This window comes from Acomys minous (assembly GCF_964271855.1).
Source record: "Acomys minous genome assembly, chromosome: 16".
Lineage (NCBI taxonomy): Eukaryota > Metazoa > Chordata > Mammalia > Rodentia > Muridae > Acomys > Acomys minous.
In genome coordinates this window covers 18,572,856-18,595,552 of record NC_140498.1, presented here as the reverse complement: position 1 = coordinate 18,595,552, position 22,697 = coordinate 18,572,856, and the positions used below count along the sequence as shown (strand labels likewise).

The 22,697-nt window shown below is 50.5% G+C and overlaps 2 protein-coding genes across 6 annotated transcripts in view; one reads left to right on the top strand and one right to left on the bottom strand.

Annotated features, from left to right (window-relative positions):
- The window catches only part of FSTL4 (follistatin like 4), a 409,848-nt gene that overhangs the window by 225,589 nt on the left and 161,562 nt on the right, over nt 1-22,697 (top strand). Inside the window, exon 1 of one of the 3 annotated variants that reach the window (XM_084762863.1) lies at nt 3,055-3,155. The exons of the other annotated variants lie outside the window; for them this stretch is intronic. The gene's annotated coding sequence lies outside the window, so the exon portion shown is untranslated. Of the gene's footprint in view, nt 1-3,054; nt 3,156-22,697 lie in introns of those variants that run through there. 3 annotated transcript variants of the gene reach the window in all.
- Nucleotides 13,573-16,532, bottom strand: LOC311586732 (uncharacterized protein). 3 transcript variants are annotated; one of them, XM_084762864.1, is made up of 2 exons: nt 15,211-16,532; nt 13,573-14,941 (listed from the first exon to the last, which is right to left on the bottom strand). In XM_084762864.1, exon 1 carries the CDS (start codon nt 16,521-16,523, stop codon nt 15,630-15,632), a length of 894 nt encoding a protein of 297 aa, XP_084618990.1. In that variant the 5' UTR covers nt 16,524-16,532; the 3' UTR covers nt 13,573-14,941; nt 15,211-15,629. The 3 variants fall into 3 exon arrangements, with proteins under 3 accessions (XP_084618990.1, XP_084618991.1, XP_084618992.1); XM_084762865.1 differs by having other exon boundaries at nt 15,250-16,532; XM_084762866.1 differs by having other exon boundaries at nt 15,393-16,532.

Here is a 22,697-nt window from a genome sequence, read left to right as displayed (position 1 = left end):
TTAGTATTTGAGGAGCCAAGAGAAGTCAGATTGTGACCTGCTCTGTTTCTGAGCAGACAGATGACTGCAGTGCCAGGATGTCATGTCTCTTCTGTGCATCAGACAGGAGAGGGGGCCTGGCCTGCACCTCGGAGGATGCAGAGGGCATGTGACCAGGGTGGCAGCAGGGGAAAGCTCTCCAACAGCTTCTGTAAGCAGACATGGTGTTCCTCCTCCACCAAGCCAACCACTTGGGGGTTTTCTGTCATGAAGCCAAATACAGTCTCCCCTGAAAGGCAACAGGGTAAAAGGTTTAGGCTTCCGCAGACGTTAAGCACTGCCATCTATATTCAGTCTTCGTAATTAATCACATTCATTTTTGACCCCAAGTGCCTGTCTCCGTATGGCTGTGTGATATGACCAGTACTGTGAGCACACTGCAGGGTAAAGGTCCCCACTGATGCCAAGCAACACTATGACAGGATGGGCAAGGTTTGTCCCCACAGGACAGTGGACTCCCACCCATATTTCTCAGTAGCTCCTCTGCATCTCTTCGTGCTTTGGTCTCCTCCCTTCTCACTGGCCTCCCCCTCCCCCACCTCCACTCCTGCTAGATTTTAATGGCAAGAAAGTCTTGCTCACGCGCCAGGCTTGTCTCCAGAAGCACTTCCCTGCCAATTGTAAAGACACAAACTTTGCATTTTTAAAAAGTCGTGAGGCCCTCTGGGCCAACAACTGTGGTTCTAGAAAAGACTTCAGGACAACAGGATCGATAGAAAAGACAAGTCAAATCTACCACTGGCCAACATGGATTCCCTGCAGTGCCAGCCAAAGCCCAGTGGTTGGTGCACAGGGCCAGTTGGCAGGGAGCAGGGACACACGTGGCCCTGCCCATCTGGAATGCTGGAAAGGATATCTGGACAAGAAGGTCCCACCAGGCTCCTTTGGGATCCAATCCCTAGAGACTTCATTGACTCTAATTATAATCACCCAAATATGTAGCAGATTATGTTTTTACACTTGTCCCTTTTATAGGAAACTAGAGATTGGTTAGGAATGAAGGACAGGGTTCACAGCTAACTTCAGGGCCCAAGTTCAAGGCCAGGTCCAGTGCTAAGCAATTTATTTCCTTTGTTTTATTTACTCTTCAGGATGAGGGCTTCCATTATGTCTAGTTGGCAGATGGAGACGCTATAACGCACACTGGCCCTCTGGCAGAGGTACTCTCGTGTCTTACTCTCTGCCTCCTCAGAGGGTCTCAGACTGAGTGTGATTCCTCACCCACTGTGTGGGCTGTATTTATTGCATCCCCTCCCTACCTTGGAACACTTTGCCCTCCAGTATATACACTGGCATCCACAGGAGAGTGGAGAAGCAGTGCTGGGTCCCAGACACCCCCAGCAAGCCTGACAGGCACATTCTGCCAATATCTGCTCACCTGCTGTAATTCATCCAAACAATAACTGTTTGAAATTGCCATTAACCATTCAAACAAGGGGCTGGGGAGATGGCTCAGTGCTTAAAGGTACACACTGCTGTCACAGAGGACTAGAGTTTAGTTCTTAGCACCCATATCAGGCAGCTCACAAGCTCCCTGTAACTCTGGATCCAGGGAAATCTAACACCTCTGGTCTCCACAGGCACCCGCACACATGTGCACACACCCACACAGAGATGCATACACATATACATAATTAAGACTTAAATACAACACACACACACACACACACACACACACACACAGAGTGTAAGATGCAAATCTATATGGAGAAAATTCAAAGAGGAAATTAAAAAGTGTTAAGAATGACAGAGGCAGCAGGCAGGGAGCAAAGAGAATGGAGCAGGTGCCAACCACCCCTGCTTGCCCCAGATGCTCAGGGCCAGCGCAAGCTGCAAGTTCAAAGACACTGCGATACCAGCCACAAATCCCTGGACTGAGAGGCTGGTGTGAGGGATGGACAGGGAGCTGCAGTTACTCCTGGAGACCAGTGAGGAAGCCTTAACAAGGCAGTGGCCAATTAACAGAGCAAATGTTTGGAGTGACCTTCCTAGCAATAGGATGCTGTGTCTCCTCCCAGGGCTCCTGGAGCCATCGGTCAGAGGGGCCGATCCATGAATTACGTTAATTGGAGAAAAAAACTCCTTCCAGGGAAATGGCTGCTGGCTTGGCCTTCAATGGGACAAAGGTTTTGATCTGACGAGAATCTCTGCCTGACCTAAGAAAGGACACAGCCTCTAGAAAGGCTCTTCCCTCCCCACCCCAGTCCAGCCCAGACTCTGATCCTCTGCTTGATGTTGGAATCCCTGAGACTAAAGGTCTGGGCGCCTGTGACTCAGAAGATTAGGGTGAGAGAGGGCTGCAATCACTCTCCGGAAGAGGTGCCCCTCCCTTCCACGTACTCAAATGGGTTCCACTTGTCTTAAACCCACCAGGTTCTGGTCTCTGCCATGACTGTGAAGGAGTGTAAGGTGGGGCCACCCGAGAAGCTGGTTTGGGGGGATGTTTAAAGGACAGGGTTGGCCTGGCCTTGGTTAGCTGGAGAGCAGTGGGCTGTGCCAACAGAGACATTCCATCCAGACAGGCCAAGAAATCACGTCTGAATGGAAGCTGCTCAGATATGGAGGGCCTGGTTCAGCCAAAGCAGGTGGCCAGGGTGAGCGACGCCTAGGGAATATCCGTTCTTCACTCTCACTCGGGCCACTATCCCTCCCACCCCTCCCTCCTTCGTCTCCCCGCCCCCTCCTGATTCCATCTTCCCTCCTACCCTTCCTCATGACATATGACTAAAACAGGCAGCTGCCAAATAACACAGTCTGAGTTAACTGGAAGCGTTTACTGGCTGGCCAAGCTTCTAATTTTACTTTAATGATTTAACCAGCGTCACCAGCAGAAAGTAGACGTAGCTCATCTTCCTGCTCCCCGGACCTTGGAATCTGTGTGAGCGGAGTGGGTGTGGGTTCCACCCATCCGTCCTGACCCTGCCCCATCATGTGAATAGAGCCAGCCCCTACTCCTGTTACCCCCCCCCCCCGTGCCCCAGCCTCCAGCAGCGGGGCTTCCAGTGTCAGAGCAGTCAGTCTGGATTATGAGGGGGTGACAGCCAAACAGATGAGTGGCTTCCCAGGGTCCTGCACTGGAAGGAGGAGATGATTCCAGGAACGTGCAGTTGTCGCAGGTGGGTGGACAGTATTAGCATTGGAGGAGGCCTGCCTGTCAGGAGTGACATGGTGACAAACAGTAGCAGGCCCTGGTCACTCTTCTTGTATCAGTTCCTCTTCTCGTTAGTGTGGCGGGGGGGGGGGGGGGGGGGACCTGGCAAAAGCAACGTAAGGGGGACTAGTGATGGATCATGACTCGAACTTAATTTGCAAGACCCATAAGGTGGAAAGAGAAAAAGACACCCTCTAACACCCACATGTATGCCTATGGGCTGAGCAGACAAACACGTAATAAATAAGTAAACTAACTAACTAACAGTGCAATAAAGTGTTTGAAAGCTTTGTAAGGAAGTGAAAGTGTACCTATTTGGGCTCACTATTTGAGCCTACAGTCCAGCATGGTGAGCAAGGCATGTGGGCTGGTGTGTGAGGCAGCTGGTCACATCCCAGCCACAGTCAGGAAGCAGAGAGAGGTGGGTGCTGCCCCTCGGGTTCCCTGTCTCAGTTTTATTCAGTCCAGGAGCCCAGCCCAACAGACGGCCTGCCCATATTCATAATGAGTCTTCCCACATCGGTTAAACCTTCTAGAAAAGGCTTCACAGACACATGAAGCATGTGCCCTAAGCGATTCAGAATCTGTCAGGTCGAATACTAAGATTGGCCACTGCATTCCTATGAGCTTGTTTCAGGGCTAGGGAGCTGCTCAATGGTAGCCGCACTTAGGTAGATCCTACAAAGGCTTGAACTCAGCACCAGCACCGACAAAATGTTTCCTTTCACTCACTCTGTGCCCAGGGTGGGTCAGCAGGAGCTCGGCTCACTGCCACAGTTCCACTCCAACAAGGCGGTCTGCCATCATTGGTGTCGGGGGAGGACATGGGTTAAGTCAATGACGCTCCAGCTTGCCGAGCCTGGAGTTCACACACGTTCGCTTGAGTGCTCATCTTGCTTGTGAAGTAAGTCACACTGCCAGGGCTAGCAGCTTCTAGGGGTTGTGCCAGTGTGCAGCTGTGAGGAGACCCCGAACACAGGGCCGGAGGTGCTGGCACAGGAGAGTGGGGAGCTGGTACTCAGGGCGCTCAGGAATCCCAGGACTTCCACTTCCAAGCTTCTTGAGTTTCTTACAGAACACCTTTTAGCGTCAGTTTCTCTGTATGAGAAATGGGCCAGTGGGTGTAGTAATAGTCAACTTCCGCTACCAACTTGATTGATTGGATTAGGAACACCTACGATTGGTGAGGCATGCCTTTGGGTGTGTCTAGGAAGACATTTCCAGAGAGATGAGTTGGGGATGGAAAACTCACCAAATATGGACAGGATTTTCCTGTGGGCCTGGAGCCCTAAGCCTAATAAAAAGGGAGGAAGCGAGCTCAGCATGCCGTCATCTCTCTGATCCCTGGGCCAAGGCACTTCTACCACACTCAACTTTGAGCCTCCAAACTGAGCCCTAGCAAACCCTCTCATAAGCACCTCTTTTCAGGCCATGGCCACAGTGCTGTGGGAAGGCCCTGATGCAGTACCTTGTGTTTCCAAGTGTCCCAGGAGTTCCTTCCACAGTAGGCAAGGAGACCAAACTTAGGGAAGCAGACAAAGTGGGGTGGCCTGGTCACGGACTAAGACACAAACAAATCCCAGGGGGACTTGACTGTAGGAACTGCCAGGCTTCCCCAGGAGGCTTGTGTTGGCTCCTGTGTGGACATCAAGATCATGCGATAAACATGAGGACCAACGTGGGGTGGTGTTAAGTGAACTGCACGGGGCACAGTGCTCCCGCTGCATCATGCTGGCTTTGACTGCTCGCTTACACCTTTCTTAAGGTCTCATGGGAGAGCGAGAGAGAGCGCGCACATGTAGGAATAGGAGCCTACATCTCCATCTGACCTTGCTCCCACATGTGACCACATTAACGTAATAGGCCAAGTCTTCCATCTTGCCTAGTTCCCTCTAGGGCTAAGGAAATTCTCTAGGGAGGCTGTAAATTCTGAAAACAGACTCAAAGCTAATGGGTTTCAGGCTAAAACTCATTCTCTTTGTGGCATCAGAAGAAAGCAATCTCCTTACACACAGCTTGAGTACCTCTTGGCTATTACTTCCACCTTGACCTTTGTGCCTACCAGGTATCCTGGCTATCCAGAAAGGAACAATGAAGCCAAAACCAAACAAACAAAAAAAAAACCCCTAAAAAACAAAAAACAATGCATTGTTGTCCATTTCACATCAAGCAACTGCATTAGTCACAGAGATTCCTGGTGACCGATCTCGGCCTCTCAGAAGCCCCAGGTGTTTACCAACAATGGCAAAATTAATATTTTATAGACGAGAGCAAAAGGCCATATTGTTTGTCAAGGTTTATACACTGGGCCCAGGACTAGGTGTGGTTCAGTGAGCTGGAGTGTAAGGAGTTCTGAGTTTTTCTTCTGTGCCCCCTGACACTGATAATCAGTGAGTCTGGTTGGCCTGGTGGTCACAGAGTTGTGGGGTCACACCGTTGCCTTGCTGAACCTGAGGAGGGACCTGTTCTGTCTCACTGCTGCATTCTAGGCCTGGTTCTTAGTAACCATGCAGTAAGCAGGCAGGGATGGAAGGATGGCAGACAAGAGGCAGGGGGCGGATACCTGTCAGTTGTCTCTTAGGTCGGCAGAACAGCCAAAGGTTGATGGTGAGAGCCGTGAGGTAGCTTAGTGGGTAAAAGCACTTGGCGCCAAGCCTGAGGACCTGAATTTGCATTCATGCTCTGTGGTGGGTGTACACACACACACACACACACACACAGACACACACACACACACAGACACACACACACACACACACAGACACACACAGACACACAGACACACACACACACAGACACACACACACACACACACACAGACACACACACAGACACAGACACACACACACACACAGACACACACACACAGACACACACACACACACACAGACACACACACACACACACAGACACACACACACACACACACGTAAAAAATACTTTTTCAGTTAATGGTTGCAAAGTCAAGACAGCCTGTGAAACTTGGGTAAACAAAACCCTGTTTCTTGTTCACAGGCCACCGTCAAGGTGATAAATGCACGGATCTGAGTCACCCCTGCCCGGGTGCCATAAGAGTACCCCAAGGCCTTGCCCACCACCACAGGCTCACCTTTGCATTAGTCTAGACTTGAGAACCTCTCTCCCACTCACAGGTAGCTCCCTCTGACAGGACTAAAAGTGGAAGCCTTGCCCGCTGTCCCTCCCAACAGCCCTCCTCTGACTTCTGTTGTTGTCAGCGTGTGTCTCTGCAAACTTTTCTGGTTCTTGGTTTTGAGCATCTGTGCTATGGATGCTCTTGTCTGATTTGCTTTTATTTCTCTCAGCGTCTTGTTTGGGAGATCATCCTTCTGAGCCTAGCTGGAGCTTGTTTATCTCTGCTCCGCTGCCTCCCCACAGAGGAGCATACCACAGGCTAGCTACTCCTCTGCTGACAGCCAGCATTTGGGCTTGCTCTAATGTGGGGTTATTCTGAGCAATGCCATGACCATCCGTCTCACCCCTGCCTTGGAGTGCACCAACACAACTGTTTCTTCACACAACTAATATCTGGAAAGATGCTGATTTCACTAGATAGCGCCATGCACACCTCTAAACTTATTGGCCGATTTACCCTGTGCGCTTAGATGACAAAGGTCATCTAAGGAAGGGGGTGGCTAATTCTGGCTCTTGGTTTAAAGAGAGCTGGCCATCACAGTGGGGGAGGGGAGGAGGCATGGCAGCAGGAGAATGAGATGGCTGCTCACGTTATAGCCTCAGTTCAGAAGCAGAAAACAGAGAGGAAATGGGGCCTGACTACAGAACCTCAAGGCCTACCCCAAGTGACCCACTGCCACCACAAGACTCCACACCCCCAACAGCGCTGCCACTTAAGGGTCAAGTGTTCAAGCACCTGAGCCTACAGGGTGCTGTTCACACTCAAAACACATCTTGCCAACAGCAGAGTGTGCAATTTCTCACACTTTATATATGGGAGTTTATTTATTTGGTTGAGACACTTTGCTGTGTAGATCAGGCCGGCCTTGAGATCTCACAGAGATCTTCCTGTTTCCACCTCCCAAGGACTGGGATAAAGGTATGGACCACCACACTTGATATATTTAAGAGCTCTTATGATCATTAAAGATGTTTGATTTTTGTTAGTCTCATGTTTATAAGATAGTTCTCCCATTGTGGTTTTAGTTGATGCTTTCCTAACTATGAACAAGGCTGAGCGTGCTCACTGGCCATCTTGATTGGCCATCTTGATTTCCTCTTCTCTGAAACGCCTGCCCAAGGACACATCATTTCTATCAAGTTGGGTTTTTTTAATTACTATTATTGATCGGTGACACTCTTTATATATTGTGGGTACTTATTCTTTATTGCTTATAATTGTTGTAAGCATACTCTTCTGTAGAGGCTTGACTTTTCACTGTGTTGGTTTCTTTTTAAGGGTGGAAGTGCTTAATTTTAATCTATTTGAATTTTATCAATCTGTTTCCACGTAGCTAGTGGATTTTGAGACTTTAAAAATAAGCCTACCCGCTATTCTATTTCATCTCTCCTTCACAGTTCTGCCCTTCACACCAGCTTTTTGACACAGTGGTGTCATTAATACACACATGCCTATCCAATTTGCTCATTTAAATGTGTGGGTCAACCACTGTTAATATATCCAGAATTGTGCACTCGGCAGTACACACCATTTAAAATATTTTATCACTTCCAAAAGGAAGCAGCATCCACAGTAGTCACTGCCTGTGTCGCTGTGACAATAACTGGCAAAAGAAACCTAACAAAGGACAGTTTCTAGCCCTGTCCAGTGGTTGTGTTTTGAGTCCCAGAAGACTGGGCAAACTCTGTCTGCTTTTTTATTCGTCACTTCCCCAGATCCAACCATTTCTCTGCAGTGCTGGTCTACAGGGCTCATGTGTGCTGCCTTCTACACAGGGAGTCCAGGTTTGTTTTTTTTAGCTTTCTTAGATTTAACTTATTGAATGGCATCAGAAGTGGCCTAGTTTCATTATCTTTTAGATGACTCCCAGACTACACTGGCACTGTTTATTTTTGAGATTTTTATCTGTTCCTCCAGAGATCTACAAGACCCTCCTCCCTGCCCTGAAGTGAAGTTTGCATTTGCAAGGGCCTGGATCGAGGCTGACCTGGGCACCAGCTCCACAGCCTTCATTTCCAGGGTTTGCACGGTTTCCATTTTCACCCAGCAAGCTCTTATTCTATGAGAACACTGCACATTGCAGCTGCCGTGGGTCTCTGTACAAACCTATAAGTTGCAGCATCCAGTTGTCAAGAGCATGCATGTGCACACGCACACATATGTGCGCGCACACACACACACACACACACACACACACACAACTGTTGATATTGTTATTTCTGTTGCATTGACTCTGTGGGTCAAAACTGGAAGAATTGGCATCTTTCCAGGACAGTGTTTTCTAGTCAATAAACGTAGCAGCTGCCTCCATTTCTTTTAAGTCTAGATATCAGTTGACACAAGCAATACATCTCTCTTCTCCCACCATGGCTCTTTCAGGAGTCTGTAGTATTTTCTTCTATTTGTCTCCACTTTCCTCTCACAGGAGACCTACTCACTTTGAATCATGTCAGTGAGGGAAGAACGCATTCCCCTCAGAGCCTATGCCTCACCCTCACACATGTGAGAGGCAGCCGTCCAGACAGGGAGGGATTCTGGGAGCTTGCCTCTAAAGGACCAACCACAACCAACCATTGCAAGGATAAGAAAGGACATTTTTTTTCACACAGTAGCACCTGCCCTAAAGCCTCTCCAGCGCTTTCTGCTCCTGGCTCCTTTCTTGTTTTCTCCAAGGTTCCAGCTGTCCTGACAATGAGGAGCTAGCATGAGGCTTGCTGTTTCAATTGAGGGAGGAAAGTCATGATTGGGAGGGTCTTTAGAAGTCACAGCTATTACTTCTCATTGTTGTTTTTTTGATTACAAAGGTATTATGTATTATTTCTAGAAATTTAGGAAATACAGAAAAGCACAAAGGAGAAAATAGACGTTATTTACCATCAGAGAGAACTGCGCATAATAGTATAGAGTGGAACTTTATAGGGTGTTTTTCTTTGTGTTTATATAACACACACAGGCACACTGGTTTTTCAAAATAGGTTTTTACACACTGATGTCTTCATTCAAACTGTAAGTTTCTCGGGCAAAGGTCTCCCCACCCAGATAGGGAACTCACTGCAGGTCTGCAGGGAAGGTCTTCCCGTGAGATAGATGTGTCAGAATTGAAACTGGCAGCCAGGGTGAGTGTGTGCTCACAGAACTAGACAGTCATTTTCAGATGGTGCACAAAGTTGATGGCCACTCAAGCTGCTGTCCACTTTTACAAGACTGGGATCCCAAATTTCCCTCTCTAGTTGAGGCCCATGTCATAGGCCATCTAGCTCTGAAACACAGTTCTACCACTTGGCTAATTTAAAGAGGTTTTGTTCTCACTGTTATGGAGGCCAGGAGGCTGTGATGGAGGTGTTGGTCATCCTGGTGTCTCTCTCATGGGGGCTCTCTTGCTGGGACCACCATGGTCACTTCTCATTTTCTCCCGGGTGGGGGTGGGGATCTTTCACGCTTCTTTTCTTTGTTTGGATTTTTCGAGAGTCTCACTATGTAACCCAACCTGACCCAGAACTCCATATGTAGCCCAGGCTAGCCTCAGGCTCACAGTTCTCCTGCCTCCACCTCCTGGATGTTGAGATGACGGGTGTGTGCCACCACACCCAGCACTCTCTTCTTATGAAAGCACTGATCTTGTTTGCCAGGGCTCCATCCTGGTGGACAGTTGGAGGAAGGGCTGGCCAGCACAGAGTGGGGGACTCATTAGAGACAGATCAAGAAGATCTGGCCTGAGAAGTCATCCTTTCTAATTACCCTTCAGGGCAGGGCAGTCTTGATTGACAGGAGGGTTGGGGTTCCTTTTCCTATAGAATCTCCATTTCAGCTCAGATAGAAGCAAGAGACACCCCCCTTTATATTTGTGCTTCTGAGGATAGCTACTGTGGGAAAGAGTCTAAGCAGAGACTTGGGAGGAAGCGCTCCTGGGGTCTGTGCCTAACTCCGATTGCCAACCAGGCAGGGAATGCCTGCTCGCGTTCTATACCAGTGCTGCTGTGTGCCCACACTTGGCTGCCATCCTGCGTTGTTATGTGAGAGGCTTGTACTGAGAAGGCACAACACACATCTACTCACCCTAGAGGGGGAAGCTACTACTCAGCAAAGCAATGACTGCATCAAAACTTGGTGAACTGATGAGAATCTTTATCGGGGTTGCTAATGGGTGTGTGGGTGAGAGGTCACCTACAAGAGCAGGGATAACTGAAAAGCAGCTGTGGTTCTGAGAAACCCACCCCACGCAGGTGACAGCTCGTGAGAGCTGCAGCCCTGGACCTCTCTGCACATCCTGCAGGCAGCCTGACAGGTGGAAGAGTCCCACTCTCCAGCCCCCCTGGGCATAGTCTATCCCCACCATGAAGCAGATGCTTCCTGCCTCTGTAACCACGAGGAGGAGTCCTAATGCATCTTGCAAGTTTCAGCTTCCCCAGACACGTGACACTTGCTTACCTCTTGAATCTCTTGGGCGTCGCCCTCCTCCTCCATGTTGGACGGAATGTTTCAGTTCAGAAGAACCCGGCCGTAAGCATGCGGTCCCCCATTCTACAGATGTTCAGTCATTGTTCCCATACAGAGACGAGCCTGGTTGTGGGTGGAGCCAGATAGTGCTTCACACCGAGAATCCTTCACCACAGAGAGGTGAAGGGGCCCGTGTCCCCCTGCTGGGCAACACGAACTAGGTTATGGTCAGGGGTTTCCTAGAAGAGAGGATGAAGCCCCAACAGCTGCTCGGCATGTAGCCATGCATCCAACCTGTTAAGGGCTGGCTTACAGATGGTGCTCACTCCATCCTGAGCAAAGCCATTGACTGCAGGTCATGTTTATTCCTCCCTCTGCCTCATGAACACTTCTGATGGTAGAGCCCCAGCAAGAAGGCAGTGTCGAAGGCTGAAACCACATGCATGCACTGGGTCATGCACCCACACTGGGCACACACAGTAGGGATCTTACACTAGAGACAGATTGTTGTATGATGATCCCGGGTGACACCATCACTCAGGGTCCACTTTATTGCTCTCGGGATGTTGCAAGGCAGTTATCACTCTAGAACATTCTCCCAGTCCCCAAGGCCCAAAGTTGAGGGTGCCAGTCACCCCTTGGGTAATCCCATCAGGGCAGTGAGCTGAGCATGTCACCTCAGTTCTCAGTGGGCTGCAGAGCCATGAATGTCCATTCAATTCCTCTACATGGGGAAAGCCCAGTTTATAAAACAAACAGCAAACTAACGCCCTTCAGAGGACTAAAGAGGATAGATGGTGTTAAATGGCACAAAGGCTGTTCAGACTTTGTCCCAAGCCACAGCCTATAAAACTGACACTCCCATGGCACCTGCTTCTGATACAACCAGGCTTCATGGCTCCCTCTGAGTATCACTTTAAATGAATTCAAAATGAACCAGAATCTCTGTGACCTCCCTCAGTGGCTTCTAACCAAGTTCCTATACTCAAGCCTGGAAGTGGTGGTCCTGCTGGCTCTAGGAAATTTATCTGGAAGGCCTGGCAGATGGTGACCAGAAGGAATGACCCAGCCCTGACTGGGACCATTCAAGAGGATGGGCACCCTTAGTGAGGACCAGCTGGCACCGAGTTGAGCCCTCTTCTCTCTCGCCTGCCATTGCATGTTGAGGGAACCCTGAATCACAGTTGAATTCCAGAAGGTTCAAGGCTAAGATGACATTACAGCCTAGAAACCTTATCCTATGAGAGAGTGTCTTAGGTTTTTTTTTTCTGTGATAAAACACTATGGCCAAGGCAACTTATAAGAGAAAGTGTTGAATTTAGGGCTTATAGGACTAGAGTACATGATAGAGGAACAATGGCATGGTGACAGTGACAGCTGAGAGCTTATATCTTGATCTATAAGCAGGACACAAAGAAGGCACATTGGAACACCCACTCCAAGTGACACACCTCCTCCAACAAGGCCACACCTCCTAATCCTTCCCAAACAGTTCCACCAACTGGTGGCCCAGTATGAGCCCACAGGGGCCATTGTCACTCAAACCACCACAAGACAGTTACAGAAACAGCCCCCTAGTGGTCTTTAAATAATGCTTGAAACAAGTGCCTTCTTAGGATAAGAAATAAGACAAGGGTCTTCAGAACTTCAGGCCCTCCACCTAGATGTTGGAGGAAGGGTTTGCGCAGCTCAGGAAATAGATGTTGTTCCTGCAACTGGGTGACAAGAAGGCTGGTTTCAAACACCCTGCCTGTCACCGCTGTGAGCTCTAGTTCCTCCCCTCTGAAGGCAGTTTCTACTATCAAAGGGTGAACTGTCTGCCGAGGTGATGAATAAGTGGTTTCTCTGTCCTTGGGAGGAGGATGCTATGAGCAGAGGACACAGGCTGCCTGTGTATTATGGAGGGATTGGCCTTGAGTAACCCTTCAAGCGCCAGTAGATATTGCTGCTACCTCCATGCCTCCATGTCTGGTATCAGTGTGTTTAATGAAGCTCCTTTGACTGACAATGATGGCCATGGAAGCCTTCACCTGTCACACTTGTGAACAAAGGCAAAGGTGGCATTGTCCTGCCTTCCATTTGGTACTTATCAGCCACCATGGCCTGTATCACCCTGCCCTCCAGATGATCAGCTGCCATGGGCTGTATCACTCTGCATGGTCTCTGTGTGGATTCTGAGACCATTTCCCCCCAGTGAATTCTTATGCTTTGAAGATGAGGGGTAGCCCAGCTGTGGGGACACCAGCAACTTCCTCCTTCCAAGACAGGTCCACACCCCCCAACAAGACACTGCCCTACACTTTCCCAGCCCCGAGGCTGTCTTCCCTTATGTCTATTCTTTCACCGATGAAGGCTTCAAAGACACTAGTTGTGGCTTTAAATTTTATGATCTCCTTCTGGAGGATGACCTTGGGAACATGTGCCCTGATGGAGGTCACGGGTAAATCAGACCTTACTGCTGGGACACCCCAGACAGCAATCTGAGCTTATCACTTCTCTGAAGTGTGTGCCTAGTCCAGGTCCATCAGTTCCTCTCACTGCCCAGCCTGGCCCTTGTGAATATGTGGTCGTGGAATTCCCCTAAGTACCCTTCAGTCCTCACTGCCCAAGGCCACCAGGAATCCAGAGAGCCAGGACTTTTCCCTGACTAGGGAAGATGCCAAGGGGTGTTTAACCACATCTGTGCCCCAACTCAAATTGATACCCAGTCCTGGGATCTAAGACAGTGTAAGACCCCCGACACGGCGGTCTTAACGTGGAGACCCCCACCAAGAACCAACGAGACCAAGGCTTCGGCTGCAACAAGCAAGAGGCTTTATTATTAAGGGGACGGGTACCCGGGCGTTTCAGTCTCCGGAGAGGCTGGCGCGCCCAGCGAGTTTTTAGGGGGTCCTTTTATAGGGATTTTGGCGGGAAGCTCGGTTACAGAAGCGAAAAAGCATAGTTACAGGGCTCTGATTGGTAAATTTAAATGAGGCGAGGTTATAGCCCGGTCATCGGATGGGAACAGGGGAGTTTGCCCACTCCCTGGGCCAGATGGCCGACTATAAATATCTTGTTTGACAAGGACAAGCACGCTTTCATCTGAGCCCCAGGCCTTATCTTACCCCGGGAACCTATTATTCTAGTCTTGCCTTGCAAGATAGCGTTACTGCTGCTATGCTTGCTATGTCGGGTGCACAGGGGAGGGGGTCTTACATTCCCCCCTCTTGTTGTAAACTGAATGAAATCTTTCATTCAATGACCTCTGGTTGTGCCTGTTGGAGCTGTTGGTATTGTTGGGTTAGAACCAAGGCCTGTACAACCGATAGGTGGTCTCGGTTTCGGATGAATTGCATCAGTCTGTTAAGAACGCAGGGCCCAAAAAGTAGGAGCAGGACAATAAATAACAAAGGGCCCGTAATGGTAGATATTAAAGTGGTGAACCAAGGAGCCTTATTAAACCAGTTTTTATACCAAGTTCGTCCTGATTTAAATTGTAACTGTCGCTGTTTTAGTCTTTTTCGCAGCTTAGACATACTATCTCTGACTACTCCTGTATGGTCAGCATAAAAACAACATTTTTTCTTGAGGGCTGCACAGAGCCCACCCTCTTTCAGGAACAAGATATCTAACCCTTTACGATTTTGGAGCACTACCTCGGAAAGGGAGGTCAGGGACTGTTCTCATGGCCTGCTGTAACTGCTGAAAATGAGCAACCTGAGTGAGAGCAGTAGTCCCGGTTCCGATCCCTGCCACAAACACCCCCCCCCCCCGACTGTTAATCTTTTTAATAGCAGTGTCAGAGTGATGGATATTGGCTCTCGGGGGTAGTGATTGATCTCCTTAAAGTGGTGGTATAGGTCGGAGGGGTCATGGGGCGAATTAGGTTCGGGAAAGTCTTATCTTTAAAGGGTTGTCGGTCTGATGTGCTTTTTATGTGTTCCCGTCTGTGTCCTTGGCCGCCTTGACGTGAGCAGCATGAATCCAGGTGGCAATTCTGTCTACCTTGAGAGCCGTCGGGGTAGTCAGGAGAACGGCGTAAGGTCCTTTTTAGCGGGGTTCGAGGTTCTTGGTCCGGTGACGTTGGACCCAGACGTAGTCTCCAACCTTATTTTGCACCTCTTGGAGGGCTCTTAGGTGTGCCTGGAGGGAAGGCCTGGTAGCAAAGGAGCCGATATCTGGGTCAGGGAAGTAAACAATAGGAACATGTGAACCATAGACAATCTTAAAGGGAGTAAGCCCATGTGGGCCAGGGGTGTTCTTAACCCTGTATTAGGGCCAGGGGTAGCAGGGCCACCCAGTCCTTAGTGCCAGCTGCAAGCGTTAATTTAGTCAAAGTCTCCTTAATAGATCTATTTATGCGCTCTACCTGTCCTGAACTCTGGGGTCTATAAGAACAATGTAATTTCCAATTAATTCCCAGTAGTTTGGCCACCTGCTGGCTTACCTGGGAGACGAAGGCTGGTCCGTTGTCGGACCCAATTACCTGTGGCATCCCGTAGCGAGGGAAAATATCATCTAAAAGCTTTTTGGAAACCACCTTGGCCGTCTCATGTTTGGTGGGGAAGGCTTCAGTCCATCCTGAAAAAGTATCTACGAAGACCAGCAGGTACCGGTATCCGTATATACCTGGTTTGATCTCCGTGAAGTCAATTTTCCAATGGGTCCCTGGCCGGTGTCCTCGGACCCTAGTTCCTGACAAATTTAAGGACTTGTTGGTATTGACCAGCGTGCAGGGCCGGCAATTGTCAATGGCTCTCTGGAGGGCCTCCTTTTTTCTTAATAGGTAAAAGTCCGTTTCTTCTTTTTCAAGGAGGGTCTTCATCTTCTGGGCGCTTAAATGAGTGAGCTTGTGGAAGTAGTCAATCAAATAGTCAGTTTTTTTGAGGGGACGACTACCTTGTCCTGGTATCGCCAATGGTCAGGGCCTTCAGGAAGCGCGCCCATCTTTTGAAGTCTTTGTATGTCGTCGTCGGTGAATTTCCAATTCCGGTCCTGCTGTCTTGGCGCTCCGGTGTCTCCTTGTAAGGAGAGCGCCTCGAGAGTGTCGAGGGGTCTTGTAGCGGCTTGGCGGGCTGTCTCGTCAGCCAGCCGATTACCTCGAGCCTCCGGAGAGTCCCCTTTCTGGTGGCCCGGGCAATGGATGATGCTGAGCTGCTGGGGTAAAAAGAGGGCCTTCAGGAGGGCCAGGATTTCAGTCTTATTTTTAATTTCTTTACCTTCTGAGGTGAGGAGTCCTCGGCGCCGATAAATTTCTCCATGTACGTGGGCTGTGGCGAAGGCATACCGGCTGTCTGTATAGACTGTTAGCCTTTTTTCTTTTGCCAGTTCCAGGGCCTTGGTCAGGGCGATCAGTTCAGCACGCTGGGCGGAGGTCCCTGGGGGCAGAGGGCTGACCCATATTACCTGGTCGGTGGTGGTGATAGCCGCTCCGGCCCGTCGTGTCCCGTTATCCAGGAAGCTGTTCCCATCCGTATACCAAACGAAGTCTGGGTGAGGGAGGGGCTGGTCAGTGAGGTCAGGGCGGGTTCCGTGGATTTCCGCCAGGACTTGCTGACAGTCATGATCCTCGGGCCCGTCTGGGAGAGGGAGCAGCGTGGCAGGGTTGAGATTGGTTATTGGCCCAAAGGTGACTCTGTCCGAGTCTAAAAGCATGGCCTGGTAATGGGTAACCCGGGCGTTGGAGAGCCATCTGTCTGGGGGCTGCCGGACCAGGGATTCCATGGCATGGGGGACTAAGATAGTAATTGGCTGTCCCATGGTGAGTTTATTAGAGTCTTTAAGGAGTAAGGCGGCTGTAGTAACCATCCGTAGGCAAGGGGGCCAGCCTGCTGCCACGGAGTCCAGTTTTTTTTTTTTTTAGAGAGGTAGGCTATAGGCCTTTTTCAGGGCCCCAGTCTCTGGATTAGAATTCCCTTGGCGTAGCCTTGTTTCTCGTCAATGAACAGCTCAAAGGGCTTGGTTAAATCGGGCAGCCCCAGTGCAGGGGCTGAGATTAAGGCAGTCTTAATAGCCTCGAAGGCCTGTTGATGGGTGGGCCTCCAGGCAAACATTGTTCCTGGCTTGGTAAGGGGGTACAGGGGAGCTGCCAGTTCCGCGAACCCAGGGATCCAGAGGCGGCAAAAGCCCGCTGTTCTTAAAAATTCTCTGAGCTGACGGGGGACCGCAGTGGCGGGATTTGGAGGACAGTTTGTTTCCTAGCCGGAGTGAGCCACCTCTGTCCATCCTTGATGGAGTAACCTAGGTAGGTTACTTCAGTCTGGCAAATTTGTGCCTTCTTGAAAGAGGCTCGATACCCCAGCCGTCCTAGGACTTGTAGGAGGGCGTGGGTTTCCCGTTGGCAGCTCTCCTTAGAGGGGGCTGCCAGGAGGAGATCGTCCACATATTGGAGCAATATGAGGTCTGGGTATCGTACCCTGAAGTCGGCCAAATCACGGTGTAAGGCCCCATCGAACAGGGTGGGACTATTTTTAAATCCCTGGGGCAGCCGTGTCCATGTTAGTTGCCCCGAAATCCCCAAGTCGGGGTCCCTTTATTCGAATGCAAAGAGAGGCTGGCTGGAGGGATGCAGTCTTAGGCAGAAGAAAGCATCCTTTAAGTCCAGCACAGTGTACCAGACATGGTCTGGGGATAGCCCTGTCAATAGGTTGTAAGGGTTGGGGACAGTAGGATGTATGTCCTCAACTCGTTTGTTGACTTCTCTTAAGTCTTGGACCGGCCGATAATCTCCCGTTCCGGGCTTTTTAACAGGAAGCAAGGGGGTGTTCCAGGGAGACTGACAAGGAGTCAGTATGCCTTGGTCCAGGAGTCTCCGAATATGAGGCCGTATTCCCAGGTAGGCTGCCTGTGACATAGGGTACTGCCGGATAGAGACTGGGGTGGCAGAAGCCTTAAGGTGTACTAATATGGGGGGCTGTTGGTGAGCTAGGCCCATTTCCCCAGTTTCGGCCCATGATGATGGATACAGGGCTTGCCAGTCTGGGCTAGGGGTATCGCTCCCAGGGGGGGGTCAGTCTCATACAATCTGTATTTATCCTCTAAATTTAATACCAAAGTCTGAATAGGCCGCCCTTGTGGTCCTGTCACACGAGTGTGCCCTTCTTCGAAGTGAATTTGGGCCTTGAGTTTGGTTAATAAGTCTCTTCCCAGGAGGGGATATGGGCAGTCCGGGACGTGAAGAAAGGAATGTGAGACCTTACCGGTGGCAAGATGTACTTTTCTCTCGGTGGTCCAGCGGTAAGGCTTCCCGCCAGTCGCTCCTTGCACCCAGGCAGTCTTTGTTGTCAGGGGCCCCGGTGCGGTGGTAAGGACGGAGTGCTGAGCTCCCGTATCCACCAAGAAGGTGACGGGTTGCCCCCCCACATTTAGAGTTAGCCGGGGTTCAGGGGGAGGCTCCTGACCCTGACTTTTTCAGTCTTCCAGGTTGAGGAGAGCCGCGGAGGGGGGGGTTCTACGGGGCCCTTTGGGACGCCTGGGACAGTCCCGTACCCAGTGACCTCTCTCCTTACAATAGGCACATTGGTCCTTATCCACAGGGGTTTTTCTCCGTTCTCCCTGGCCCTGACTATCCTGGCGTCCTGAAACTACGGTGGCCAAAAGTCTACTTATTTCTCTATGTTTCTTTTTATCTCTAGCATTTTCCCTCTCTTCCGCTTCTTTTTTCAATCTCTCTTCCCTTTCTTCAGACTCTTTCCTAAGCCTTTCTTCTCTCTCTTCCGGCGTCTCTCTCTTATTATAAACTTTTTCTGCCTCCTTTAAAAGATCCTGAACTGTACTTTCTTTGAGTTTTTTTTTTTTTTTTTTTAATCTCTCTAATTTGCATCTGATATCTGGGGCAGATTGTCAGACAAGGACATGGCTAGGGTGGTGGCCTGGAGAGGGTCTTCAGGGTCATATGGAGTATAGACCCTATAAGCTTCTTTTAGACGCTCAAGGAAAGCTGACGGCGTCTCATCTGCTTTTTGAGTAACCATCTTAACCTGGGCCAAATTGGTGGGCCGCCTGGCGGCTTTTTGGAGACCCGCTATAAGCAGCTGACGATAAAGGCGTAGGTGGGCCCTACCTTCCTCAGTATTGAAGTCCCAGTCGGGTCGTTCCAAGGGGAAGGCACTGGCTATTTCATTTGGCAGCTGGGTAGGCCGCCCATTAGCTCCTGGGACGCTCTTGCGTGCCTCCAGAAGGACGCGCTGCTTTTCCTCAGAGGTAAGGAGCGTCTGTAGAAGCTGTTGACAATCATCCCAAGTGGGTTGATGGGTGACTAGAATGGACTCAATAAGGGAGGTTAGCCGAGAGGGGTCCTTAGAAAAAGAAGGGTTATTATTTTTCCAGTTATAAAGATCTGAGGCGGAAAACGGCCAATATTGTACCTGGCCACCCGTGCCAGCCCGAAGGGGGAAGGCCTGAGAGGTCTGGGGTGGAACCTCGCGCCGGCTGCGGAGTCGGCCGGCCATTGGTGAGGCCTCGGTCGCTGCGGCGGGAGCGTCAGGGTGGGCGCAGGTCTGGAGCAATCAGGTGGCGGCGGCGCAATATAGAGACCAGCCCCAGGGGAAGCCGCTGCAGAGCCCTTGGGTTCTGAGGCCGTGAAGGGTCCCCAGCATTGTGCTCCTCCCGGTTAGAGGAGCAAGGGAGGCGGGAGGCGAGCAGGGGGATAGTGGGACTGACGTCGGGAGGTAGCCTCCGTGGGAAGGGACACCCGGATCTCGATACAGTCTTGGCAGCGGAGTCAGGAAGGAAAAGGATAGATTTCGGACGCCCTCCTGGCCAGCTCCTCGCCGCCCCACCCCCGGGCCGGAGCAGAGAGTAATTCATACAAAAGGAGGGCTCGCCTTAGCCTCGGGGAAATCCCAGGGACCGTCGCTAAATTCTCGCACCTCCCTAAAAGCCCGGATTGGCGGTGCCCGCCCCGCCGCGGCGAGAGGAGCATGCGCCCAGGGTTGAGCTGTTCTAAGGCGGGCGTGGTAAGAGAGGTGGGGAAAAGGAGAGGGCTGAACGAGGAAAGGTCTGACCCATGGAGGAGGGTCACGAACGAGAGATTCCCAAGTCATTATGTAGGGGACCTGGTCCGGATGACCGTGTGGTCCAGGATCTATAATTTTGGACTTGATCTGTAGAATGAGAGAAAGGTTAAAAGTGCCATCTTGTGGCCACCCGGTATAAAGCGTAGGCCATTTAGCAGAACAAAGACTTTTTTATCTGCCCTTGCGGACTTTTACTGACACTTTGTGCGCAATGGCACGGACTTCTTTGAAATGCTGCAAAGTAAGGGTTAGCGGGGTGACAAGAGTCTGACCCATGGTACCAAAAACACAAAACGAAACACAACAGAGGAAATCTAGACGCAAAAGACCAAAAAACAGCTTGCGCGGGACGCTTGCGCCAAAACGGAGGTTGGAGACGCAGGGGGTCCGGACTTTTCCCTGTCTCCCAGATGAGGCGAATAGCCTCTCAGATGGGCCGGGGGCCCCAGATTCGGATGGGACGGAAAGTCCCTACGGAATCCCGATGGGACCGTCTCCCACGGGCACAAGGGAGGAGTCTGAGAGCCCGTCAGCTCCTCCTCTCCTTGCCAGATTCAGAGAGTCTGCGCAAACACCGAGACACGTAACGATGAACAAAGACGAAATGACAACAAGACAACAACGACAAAGCCGGCCGGCACAAAGACAAAGGCTTACCTCCCGAATTTGGGTCGATGGTCCCCGGGCGGGGGTCTCGATCTCGGTGGGACCTCCAAATGTAAGACCCCCGACACGGCGGTCTTAACGTGGAGACCCCCACCAAGAACCAACGAGACCAAGGCTTCGGCTGCAACAAGCAAGAGGCTTTATTATTAAGGGGACGGGTACCCGGGCGTTTCAGTCTCCGGAGAGGCTGGCGCGCCCAGCGAGTTTTTAGGGGGTCCTTTTATAGGGATTTTGGCGGGAAGCTCGGTTACAGAAGCGAAAAAGCATAGTTACAGGGCTCTGATTGGTAAATTTAAATGAGGCGAGGTTATAGCCCGGTCATCGGATGGGAACAGGGGAGTTTGCCCACTCCCTGGGCCAGATGGCCGACTATAAATATCTTGTTTGACAAGGACAAGCACGCTTTCATCTGAGCCCCAGGCCTTATCTTACCCCGGGAACCTATTATTCTAGTCTTGCCTTGCAAGATAGCGTTACTGCTGCTATGCTTGCTATGTCGGGTGCACAGGGGAGGGGGTCTTACAACAGACCAACTCTTGCCCTGAGCTAGCTTAACGTATAGCTCCCCTCTTCCTCTGAACTCGCCTTTCTTCACCCCCATTCCTGTAACTCCCACGTGATCTCCTTGTTGTGAAGCAATACCCGAGAAAGCAAAGTATGGGAGAGAACACTTCTTTGGGCTCGCCACTTCAAAGGCCAACTGTAGGGATGGAGTAAAGAAGCCACATCATGGTACCCACGAAACACAGCGAGAGAACGCCCATATTCTCTGGCTGACTCTACCCTTCCCCGTCTAGTCCATCTGGGCCTTCAGGCTGGCATGGCGCCATCCACACTGAGGTTAGATCTTCTCTACTTGAGTGCCCCTCCCTCAAAAGGTCTTCACAGTCACCCGGAAGTGTGCTCTGCCCACTTCCTTAGTTATGCCTAACCCTGTCAGGGTGACCATCTACAGGGGTCTCTGCAGAACTAATGTCAGAGAGACAATCCACAGGAGGCAAGAAGGCAGTTCAGTCCAGCCCAACTCAGTAGCCAGCGATGGTTCAAGCTTCTGGAGCCTGACCCCCAAGTCATTTCTTTTAGGCATATGCAAGTGCAGCACAATTTGGTGAAAAGTTATTGTGGTGACAATTAGCTCAATCTTGCGTGCACAAAAGCTCATGTGAATCTCTCTGAGGAACAAAGCTAAAAAGGATTAGACATGACTACATTGAACGTCTTTGTATAGTCAGTAAGAATAGATAGGGTCCTTATCTGAGAAAAATGAGTTTGTGATAACAGTCTGGGGGAGGATCTGGTGCCAAAAACAAAAAAAGTCTGTAGCCACATGGAACAAAGATCACCAGGCTAGAAAGCAATCCGCTCACAGCCTTCTGGACAGGCAACAGGTTTTGTATTCCTTTCCTTGAAGGAGCAACTCTGTGTGCTTGACATTTCAGCTCCCCTTGGTGCTTATGTGTGAGTCCAAAGGCCTCCATGCCTTCTACAACAGTTCAGATGACCCATCACACACCACCTCCTCTCCAATCACAAGGCCACCCGGAGCTTCACTCTTCACCTGTGCTCATGCTCTGCACCTGTCCTCGTGCTCTGCACCTGTCCTTGTGCTGCTCTGCACCTGTCCTCATGCTCTGCACCTGTCCTTGTGCTACTCTGCACCTGTCTGGATACTCTGCACCTGTCCTTGTGCTGCTCTGCACCTGTCCTTGTCATCTGCACATGTCGTTGTGCTCTGCACCTGTCCTTGTGCTCTTCTACCCCGGAAAGCAGGTTCATGCAGTCCCATGATCGCGCTGACTGGCTGTGACCATATCCTGCCTTTTTCTCTTCTGAGTTTTGACCAGTCCTCTCTTCCTCTGAGTGTCCCTCACTGCCCACTGCCAAGCCTCCTAATTATGCTTTCTACCATCATTATCCTAGTTACTTTGTCATGTCCTGAGCCTCTTAACTGGGAACACAGGCAGCATCTGGCTCTTTCCTCTGCCGTGGAGAACTCTAGAGTCAGGACACAATCAGGGGTATGGAGCTCTGACTAATTGCCCAGTACTAACCCAAAAAGATATGAGACAGTCAGAGTTGGGGTGACTAGGAAGCTTCCTGAAAAGTAGGACAGTGATCTTGGTTAAGTGAAGAAGTATCCTTATAGACAGGGCCCAGGTCATCAGTGAATCCTCAGCATCATCTGGGTGAAAGTCTGTTCTCTTCTATCTACACGGAAACACGGCTATCCTGAGAATGTCGCTCAGTCCGT